The sequence below is a fragment of the Cryptomeria japonica genome, chromosome 10, assembly GCF_030272615.1.
Source record: "Cryptomeria japonica chromosome 10, Sugi_1.0, whole genome shotgun sequence".
Classification (NCBI taxonomy): domain Eukaryota; kingdom Viridiplantae; phylum Streptophyta; class Pinopsida; order Cupressales; family Cupressaceae; genus Cryptomeria; species Cryptomeria japonica.
Window position 1 is genome coordinate 130,095,521 of NC_081414.1, and position 10,013 is coordinate 130,105,533.

The 10,013-nt window shown below is 38.3% G+C and overlaps 1 protein-coding gene across 5 annotated transcripts in view; it reads right to left on the reverse strand.

The window, feature by feature from the left end:
- Positions 1-7,754, reverse strand: part of LOC131030909 (uncharacterized) — an 82,032-nt gene extending 74,278 nt beyond the window's left edge. Inside the window, exons 1-6 of one of the 5 annotated variants that reach the window (XM_057961867.2) lie at positions 6,651-7,754; positions 2,927-3,576; positions 2,708-2,790; positions 1,977-2,077; positions 1,677-1,836; positions 1,223-1,301 (exon numbers count right to left, since the gene is read on the reverse strand). In XM_057961867.2, coding sequence (XP_057817850.2) covers positions 2,038-2,077; positions 2,708-2,790; positions 2,927-3,576; positions 6,651-7,530 — 1,653 coding nt within the window. In that variant the 5' untranslated portion in view covers positions 7,531-7,754 and the 3' untranslated portion in view covers positions 1,223-1,301; positions 1,677-1,836; positions 1,977-2,037. Of the gene's footprint in view, positions 1-1,222; positions 1,302-1,676; positions 1,837-1,976; positions 2,078-2,352; positions 2,405-2,529; positions 2,791-2,926; positions 3,577-6,650 lie in introns of those variants that run through there. The other 4 variants (XM_057961870.2, XM_057961868.2, XM_057961866.2 and 1 more) reach the window with 4 other exon arrangements.
- Positions 7,755-10,013: the final 2,259 nt, after the last annotated feature.

The window sequence follows — 10,013 nt, forward strand, 5'->3', positions numbered from 1 at the left end:
CTTGTTTGCACTCATTCCATGAACATCTGTATTCATGACACCTACATTACAAGAGGATCTTCTTATAATCCACAGGCTGCATCCTGAAATGATCCCCTCATCTATAGCTTGTTTATGTGGGAGTAGCTCTATACATGGTAAAATTTAAGATATATACCCTCCTAACTATTTTTCATGGCATTTAGTGCAGTGAGGATCCAGGAGTCATATGCTAAAGCAAAGAGCCTGAATGAAACTGGGCCATCAATCGCATTTCATTTGTAGCGACAGAATCAATTGCAAAGTACACCATAAACAACTGATCTGTTCATGAACCAGGGTCTCTTGGAAATACTAAATGCCTTCTTTGTATCAGTAATTTGCACAAATTATTGTAGAAAATCCTCAATTACCTACCATTATCCCCATCTTTCCATTTAGGCTTGTCTACTACTATTGGGGCTATTTAATCAGTCTTCTTAGAGATGGGTAGTCTTCTTGGAGATGGACAGTCTCCTAAACCTGAAAATGAAGAATATTCTTTAAGTGCCCATGTATGTTTTATGAGTTCTCCTGAAATGGGAACATCTCTGATGGCCACTTCCTGAGCTCTTTCATGGAAAATATATCCTGAGGATTTGTCTTCCTTTCTTTCATTACTATTGTTTGCATGGTATGATAGTTCCTATAATCCTCCAATTCTTCAGTTGATGAAGAGCTATGTCCCTTAACACTCTGCTATAAGATGTTAGAGGAGATGGGAAGGTCACACCCTCTCTTGAGGCATAAATGTTGAGAAAATGTTCAGAAATCAGGTGAGAAATGTCAATAATCTTCATGTAATTTACATCCCTTTTTTCCTTCTCCCACCTTTCTTCACTTATCAGTGACTCCTTTTTAGCTGGCTTGAGCATATACCTTAAACTCCTAAAGGCCTAACATTCTGATAGCAACATCAAAATAATGGCTAATGCCAAGAATTATCTTCCGCGGCATCACAGAGATAGCCATTGATATAGGCAGACTCTCCAATTGTCCAGTAAGTTAAATGAATATCTTAGGGGTCATGATAGATCAAACAGGTTGACAAATTTGCATTTTGCTATTGATAACCACCCAGTCTAGGGACTGTAGGTTTGGTCTCCACATTCTCCTTCTCTATAACATAATAGTCTATAGAATAGTCTTGACTTTGGAAGTGCTTGGTAAATAACTCCTGTCTGTAAGCTTAAGAAGTTTGGACCTAGTCTATCTGCTGAAATCTGTATATCAATGTGTATCTCCTGGGCATTGCCAATATATAATAGATCTCTCTTTTTACCCTAGAAAAAGAAACACATACAATTAGTAAATGTTATGACTACATCTTTATAAGCATTGGAAAGATCAACAAAAAGATCAAAAGAAGATATATCATCAAGCTTAATATTTACTATCCAAAAAACTCCATCTAGAGATGACCCTCTAGAAACACCTACACAAAATATAACTTTAAGACTTGTAGAATTGACTGTCAAACTTCCATCCATTTGATGACTTCCTTTTCAAGTATTTCCATTACATTTAGATTGCATTTCTTAAAATCATTATGTTATTTAATCTATGCCTCAAATACAGCACAATATACCAGGTAGCATAATACTTTATCTGAAACAAGTCCTTTTGCCAATGAAACTGAAAATGTTTCTAAAATTCACCTGTAATCAGAGAGTAGCATCAGATCCATGCTAATCAACACATCTTGCATATCATGTAGATTATTCAGATGTTTCAGAAGCATGCATGTTTTATCCAAAATTGCACTGCTCAGTTAATGGTCTTGGCTTATTATCATCATTCTCATGAATTGAGAAGATCCTGCAAGAAAACAACAAATGCATTAAAAAAAAAGGCACAGAAGGTGTAGATGAAACTGCAAATTTTGAAAAAGTGAGCTTATAAAGATGCAAATAGATTTCACATCTATAACTGTATCATTAAATTGACAATAAACTTACATTTCTCACAAGCCTTCTTCACATTTGAGACAATCAAAAAGACCACACCAAAGATCCTTAGTTAACCGACATCTCTAGGTTCCCATCTTCCAAGATTGTCACTGGAGAAAAAACCAACAAGACATCCTACCTGTTAATTACTATTCTTCAGTGAAAACTACTGATGTTTCATTACATTGCATGCATACTAAAAATGTGAATCTATTTTAATAAAATCAATCTTTAAGTTGGCTGTACTTGCAATGACAACATGTAAGAGCTGAGGAATAATAGCTATGCCTCTGAGCATACAAGCATAGGGGTCAGGTCCTCCCGGGTCAGAGGTTATCATTCAGTTCAATTAATTAGGATGCAAAAATATGAGTAATCAATTCACCTGCTGTATCAGTTGCCACTTGGCAATTTCCAGCAAAACATCAACTCACCACCTAAGGACAGAAACGTTCCTTAGGTGTTAGCTTAGATTCACTGCTAGGTCAGAAATAGACAATTGCAGAAAAGACATTTAATAAGAGAAACAAGGGAAAACTGGGGGACGAAAATTATCAAATACCTTTAATGAATAATGTACCATATGTACTTTTAAAGATCATCTGATTGATTTTCATCCAGTGACATAGATAGAGTAACCCACAATTTTGAATGAAGCAACACTTAAGATCCAATACTTCAGAGCACCATAAAGTGGAGATGGGAAGGCCAAAGCAACAAGCTAAGCGCTCACAAGTTACCTTCTTCTCATATACTTGTAACTTCTGAATAGAAGAAAAGATAATATACACCGTACACCGACAGGTAACTGAGAAAGGAAATACTGCAAGATCCACAGACATCAACAATAAAAATCAGCTAAATGTAACTTGAGAATAGCATATCATTCACTTAGAAAAGCAGTCTTTGTTTTCTCTTCAGCCATATCCGATTTAAATATTTGCAGAGCAACTAAATACCTTTATAAGTGAGGCAATTGTTACAAATCTTTGTAAAGAAATCACCTTCACATTTATTTGGCCCTCAGAGGGTTCTTTTGACTTATGGAAACCTTGGGTAATCTGCTTGAAATGTTTGACAATATATTGCTGTCTTTTCAAAGAGTCCATAGCTTGTTTTACAGACTCATCATCTTCCAAGGCACATATCCTTAAATTAAGATCTTCAATCTTAGATTGCATTAGCTCCAAAGTGCTATTTTCCATAACAGATACCTGGGTAAATTCCTCCTCATGTGTCTGGATGAACAGTTGTTGATCACCCATTTGCGTGGTATCCATATGTACATCTACTGGTCCATCAGTTTGGTCTGTATTTGCTTTCGCCTCTGATTCATGTACCTCGGGGACTGAACCCCTCCAATGGGATTTTAAACCCTGCCTCAAGCTAGTTGTATATGATGCTAGCGCATGTTGAAGTTTGTCACAGGTGGATCTCCATTCATCCTTTAGATTAGGATTCACTATTTTCTTCTCTGATAACATATGCAGCTTCTTCTGTAATCCTTCTATCCGTTCCCAAAGCAAATAAACATTCCCAGAAAAGGGATCTTCGGGAGAATGCCTTACCCTTTCAATCATATTGACCTGTTTCCTTTCATCCTCTCCACCTTCATTCAAGAAAAATTCTTATAGTTAAATTTTCTTTTATAACCATATAACAGTTGGTGAATCTTTCCATTTCATAAAACAAGAAACATAAATGATAAATATTGTGAGATACAATTATAGGCAAATGTAGCTAGAATTGTAGATTATATTGGTGTTACTTATAACAGAGATGGTGATTATTGTCGCATTTATTACTTGCATGACTTGTACTTGGCATCAATCCCAGAAATGGTGAAGAGTTGGAATGGAGCTTGTACGAGAAAATTTCAGAGTAATGGAACTCAAAATGAGCACAATAACATGTATTAAACAGGCAAGCGTTTCTGCATCAGTACAAACACATTATCCACATAAATGGATTTAATGCATGTTTCTTTGGATGTATATCAATCACAGTCGTCCATCTAGGAATCAAGAAAAAACAGTATAACATGAAGACTAACAGTAAGCTTTGCCAATCAACCCATTCAAAGGTTGGTAGCTAAGAGGAATATTAGAAGAAAAAAGAAGATGGAAGATCCTGGTGAGGGGCATCAAGCTTAATTTTGATGGAGCATTCCAGGGCAACCATAGTTTGGTGGATGCTGGTTATGCAATTAGACATATGTTCAGGGATTTTTCAATGGGTGGCTTCAAGTATCTTGGTTTCAAAACAAACAATGTTGCTGAAAGGGAGGCACTCTTCACAATATTAAAAATCACTTACAAAGCCCATTTTCAAAATATATTAGTGGAAGGGGACGCTCAGATTATAATCAATGGCTTGTAAAAAGAGTCCTGCCCCAACTGGCAGCTCTGATCTTATTTAGAAGAAGTGCTTATCTGGATTAAAAAGTTTGACTTGGAGATTCAACAACATTATCATGACCAAAAATAAAGTTGCAGGTTTATCACCTAACCATGGAAAAGATCTCTCTAATTTTACATCTCTAAAATGTAGTGTAATATTGGATTTGGGGGGATTAGATAGTCGTATTGATATAGATCGGCCATCATGTATTGGGAGCAATGCTTAAAAATTATTTACATGTGTATGGGGAGTGTTTATATCTTAATGGCTGTGGTTGCCATAAAGCTTCAGTGTAATTTTCACATGTATCTTGTCCGAAAGTTTCAATGGTATTTAGCTTGTCATGATGAATGTTAATGAATGCAGTGGGATGCATGTTTAGAAGTTTGCAAGATGGGTATTTCTCATTGGCTCTATATAGTGGCATAGATTATTGATCTCATCTACTTGTAGTCTTGGTTGGAGTTAGCAAGGTGTGTTTGATTTTAGGGTTTTTATTAATGGGAAGCAGAAGTATAGGTTTTTCTCATGATCCCTTGAGCAAAGGAGAGGTCTCGGATTACTACTTGTACAAAAACTTTAATTGTCTGATTGCTCTCATGTTAAGATTAGTTAAATCCATTCTCAGAAAAGAGCACATTGCAGACATGGGTGTATTTCAATCCCATGCCTCGATTTCAGAGGACTTCAAAGCTAATTTGGGGGCGGCAATCATCAATGAGGTAAAACGATGTATAGTTGAGCTGCTGGTTCACAAAGAGGATGAAGAAATAGAGAATGCAGGTGTTGACATGCAGGGCTTGTTGTAGGGTCGAGGTGACTTGGAGGATGTTGCTGTTAAAGCTCTATGGGAAAAGGTTTAGGTTCTTAGCCATGACATAGACATCATAATGAATTTCGGTCAAGATTTAAGGATGGCAACTAAACGCATCTTTGTGTCTCACCACAAAGGAGTGCTTGAGATGGTAAGTGGCTATACTCTTATATGTTTTGAAAATGGTTGCTATTCACGCCAGTGTGGCGAGCAGAATTGATTAAAAGCATTCTCTTCAATGGTTTGGAGGAGTCTGCAATGTCTATGCCGGCGTAAGCAAGTTGAGTCCAGTTTCTGGGGATGGAGTCCCAAATAGGGCTTATGATAGGTGGCATACAATCTCTGGTGATGCAAGTGCTTCTCACTGGGAAGTTTTAGAGCTGCAATAAGATAGTGGTGCTTTTGCTGGACTTGGTTTGAATCACAATGCTTCATGATGGTGACTGGTTTTATGAATTTTGTTCCCTGCTTTCCTCTGCTGCGTCTGTTAGGATTTTTGCAGCAAATCCATCCTTGTTTCTTGTCTATAGTCTCAGTTTATTTTTAAGATTTATGCTTAGGTTGTTTCTCTTGATGCCTGTACGCCCCTGCATGGATTGTTTAACCAGCTGTTTTGGATGTATTGTTTGTATTTCTGTTATCGTATTGCCCTTCAATACACCTCCAAAACTTTAATCCAAAAAGAAAACAGTAAGCTCTACCACTTAGGAAAAGAATTAAATAAAGACTAAGCAGAATGTTACTTGGAACTAATTTTCCAAGAGAAAGCAAATATTTGGCCTTGCTCAGATTCCAAGAGAAGGTAAAGATAATCAGCTCTGTTGGTTTTTGAAAGAGTAGACTCCACTCTACCAGGGAACGCTGTCTCTGCGGGTCTTTAAAAGAGTTATATGTTTGTTTTGTATTCTGAGAGAGAAGAAAGTGGTCGTTCTGCTTGTTTCCAAAGAGGGCAAAGATCTTTCTCTGTTTGTTTTCCAAGAGAGGACAAGAAGCTGACTCTGCTTACTTTTTGAAGAGAACAAGGAGCAGAATCAGCTGGCTTTCCCAGATAGGACAAAGAGTTTGACTGTATTGATTTTCTGACAGAATATTGTTACTCGCCATTCTAGAAGTGTATTAATGACTATGGTATGTATATTGCTCCATTCGGGATTAGACTTGGAACAAGAGCCCCATCATGGCAAGGACTTTCAATAGAGAACATGACCGTTTATCTTCCTCGGTAGAATCATAGATACAGCAGTTCACGCCAATTTAGCCATGTTCTAGAACCGTAGCTCGCGATATTGGAAACTGTACTACATTAAATTTATTGAAATCCATATTACATATAATTTCAATATAGTATAGAAAATTTCTAGAATTCAGATTTTGGACAGTATGGCAAATGGGTAATCTAATTTTGAAAAAGATGTAAAGAATTATCTAATTGGCCAATAAAGAGGTAATTAATATTTTAATTTCACTACCTTGATCACAATGGTTGTTTTTTACAGCTTCAGAGAACCCCATTCTTCTTGCCCTTTCTATTTCCTTCGAGGCAGAGTCTTCAGGCTTAAGTTCACTGCAACTCTCACAATCCGTGGTAAAACTACGTGCCAGAAAACCACCTATCCCATCTCGGTTACCAATAGAGTTCTTCTCTGCAAGGGAATTTTCAGGCATATCCACATAGCCATCTTTATCACTTAACCTAAACCCAATATCATCATGGATACCATAACTCAAGAACCTGTGCCTGAAGGCTTCAATCTCACACTGGAGAGCCTTGATCTCCTCATCTTTTCTGAACAGCACATTCTCATAAAAACTTAGAGTGGTCTGGGCATGACTGATTTTCTCCTGGGCCTCCCTTTTAAATTGAGCTGCTTCCATTGCCAATCTGGCCTTCTCATCCTGCAAACGAGAAATCATGAGCAGGGCATCGTCGATTGAAGTTGCAGAGGCACTTCTTTCTGCTTCCAGCTCAGAATAAACATCCCGCAATGCATAGTGCTGAATACGCAATGCTTCGCTCAACCCGTGCATCACGGGGTCATTCCATAAATCCTCCTCCTTGTCTGCAGAAAAATCAATCCTGGGTATATTCTGAATAGAACTTTTCCTGTTCTCTGCAGAGAAATCAATTGTGGGTATATTCTGATCCGAGGTGGGCATCTTCTGAATTGAATTTATTTGGTTCTCTGCAGAAAAATCAATGGTGGGTATATTCTGAATAGAACTTTTTTGGTTCCCTGTAGAAAAATCTGTGAATGAGGTCATCTCCTGATTTGAAAGTTTTTTGTCTTTCTCACCAAGACCTTTGGTGAGCATGTTTGGTAAACCAATTTCATCGCCGCAATGCTGCATGTTACTTCAGCTCTGCAGCGATCCGTTCGACGCCGAGCGTAATAAAAATTGGCCTTCCCTGTTTTCTTTTTCTGCATACTTTTCATGTTTGGTAGATATACATTGAATATTTGGTAGAATTAAAATACGGTGTTGGAAGGGAACTGTGCATCCGACTAATGAAATTAAATTACACATTCCTGCTTTGTTGGGGAGAATTTTATGTAAATTTCACGTGACAAGCAATCGAAATGTAGCTACGATTTCAGTTCTGTCTGGTATTTTGGTTACTGCTATCTATTTGAGGAAAACTAAAAATGCCCAGTGAATATCTTGAATTTTTGGAGTTTAATTAAAAAAAGTGTTATATACTAATTAATATTTGTTTTTGAATTATCTCATTTAAAGGATAAATAGTGACGGTTTTTGGAAAGGCATCGGGGTGTGAAAACTTTGAGGCCATCATGCATTTGCAATTCGCGGATGACACAATTTTGTTTGGCGAAGCAACCATGAAAGAAGCAATGGAAATTAAGAATGTCTTGGACATTTACATTCAAGCTTCGAGACAGGCGATGAATAGGGACAAATCGTAGGTCTTCTTCTTCAACACCTGCAAACCCCTTCAAACCAAAATTGCTAACTTCTTGGAGTTTAAGATTGGGGATTTCCCCATCAAATACTTAGGGGTTCGAATCAACTCTAGTTGCAGGCAAAGCCATATCTGGGAAGATGTGATCCATTCGTGCGAGTCGAAGTCTGAAAAGTGGAAAAACAAATGGCTCTCGCAAGCGGGACGATTGACTATGATCAGAGTTATCCTCTCGGCTATCCCGGTCTACAATATGTCTTGTTTCAAGATGTCGCATGTGGCTGGGAGGAAGTTGGATGGGTTGCTCAAGAAATTTGTGTGGGAAGGTGCCAAAGATAAAAGGAAGATTCCCCTAATCAACTGGGTCACCATGTGCCTTCTAAAGGATGAAGGTGGAGCAGGGCTGAGGAAGATGGATCTTCAGAACCTTGCGTTGGGGGCGAAATTGACTTGGAAGATGTATGAACAACCAAACAAGTTGTGGTGTAGACTCTTTAGGAGGAAATATTTGGATATGGAGAACCCGAATAGGATCCTTACCATTGTTGATGCTGCTAGAGGTTCCTCAACCTGGAATTTCTTGTGGGATTGCAGGAACATCATCACCGATCATATATCTTAGCGCATTGGTAATGGTCGGACAGCTATGTTCTGGCGCGACTCATGGGAAGGCGAGCAGGTGATTTGTGATTTTTTTGAAGAACGGGAATGGGTCAAAGAAGTTGAAAGCAAAATTGGCCTATTTGTTAAAGATTATGTTGATGATAGCTCGAGTAATGGTGGGGTACTGGGGTGGAAATCAATTGACATTGGAGATAGAAGGTTGTGTTTGAAGTTGGCAGATCTTCTAAAAAACAGATGCGTCTTGCAGTCGAAACAGGAGGACACCATATTTTGGTGTGCATCCAAATCTGGTAAGTATAGTGTGAAATTGGGATACGAGATCTAATGTCACAGAGTGAGAGAAAGCAAGTGGCCTTATTATCTTTGTTGGAACAACATTGGTCTCCCTAAAGCTGGAGCTTTTTTGTGGATTTCACTTCATGGCAAAATTCTGATTGGTGATAGATTGAAGCATATTGGGATTTCAGGGTCGAGTTGGTGTGTAATGTGTAAAGGGAGTGAAGAGACAGCCAATCATTTACTCTTTCAATGTCCCTTTGCAGATGCATGTTGGGATTGGCTCGTGGATAAGATGTAGTTCTTTTTGGTCAGAAATGAGCTTCTTAAAGATTTCCTTCAGGTGTGGCCTAAAGCAAGTCATTTGAAGTGGAGTGGATTGTGGCTGATTACCCCTGCATTGTTAGTTTGGCACATCTGGAAGGAGAGGAACAGGAGGAGTTTCAGAGAAACTTGTCTTTCGATGGAGGAGGTGATTTTCAAAATCGAGGTGGCAATTGAAGAAGTGATTAATGACAAGCCTCCCAAAGTTAAATCACTTAGGTACTGCAGTTGGGACAGGGATATGGAACACAATTGGTCACTCAAAGATTGGGGGTTGGGGTGCACTCCAGTCCCCAAAACCAATAGGAAGCTAATTAGATGGGTTCCTCCATAATGTGATTGGGTGAAACTGAATTTTGATGGAGCGAGTAGAGGGAATCCTGGGATTTTAGGTATTGGTGCGGTCATTAGAGATTCCTCGAGACAATTGATGGGAGGCTTGTTTGGGAGTCTAGGCCTAGCCACAAATAATGAAGCAAAGATCAGGGCATTGGTGGCAGGATTGGACTTATGTGTTCGAAAAGGATATGACAAAGTCATCATTGAAGGAGACTCACAAATTATCATTAACGGTGTCGCTAAATCTAGCTTTCTAAATTGGAAACTAGGTAAGTGGATACCTTATATTAATAAGTCTCTGGGATCCATTAATTCTTTTGAATACAAACATACATTTCGGGAAGGAAAT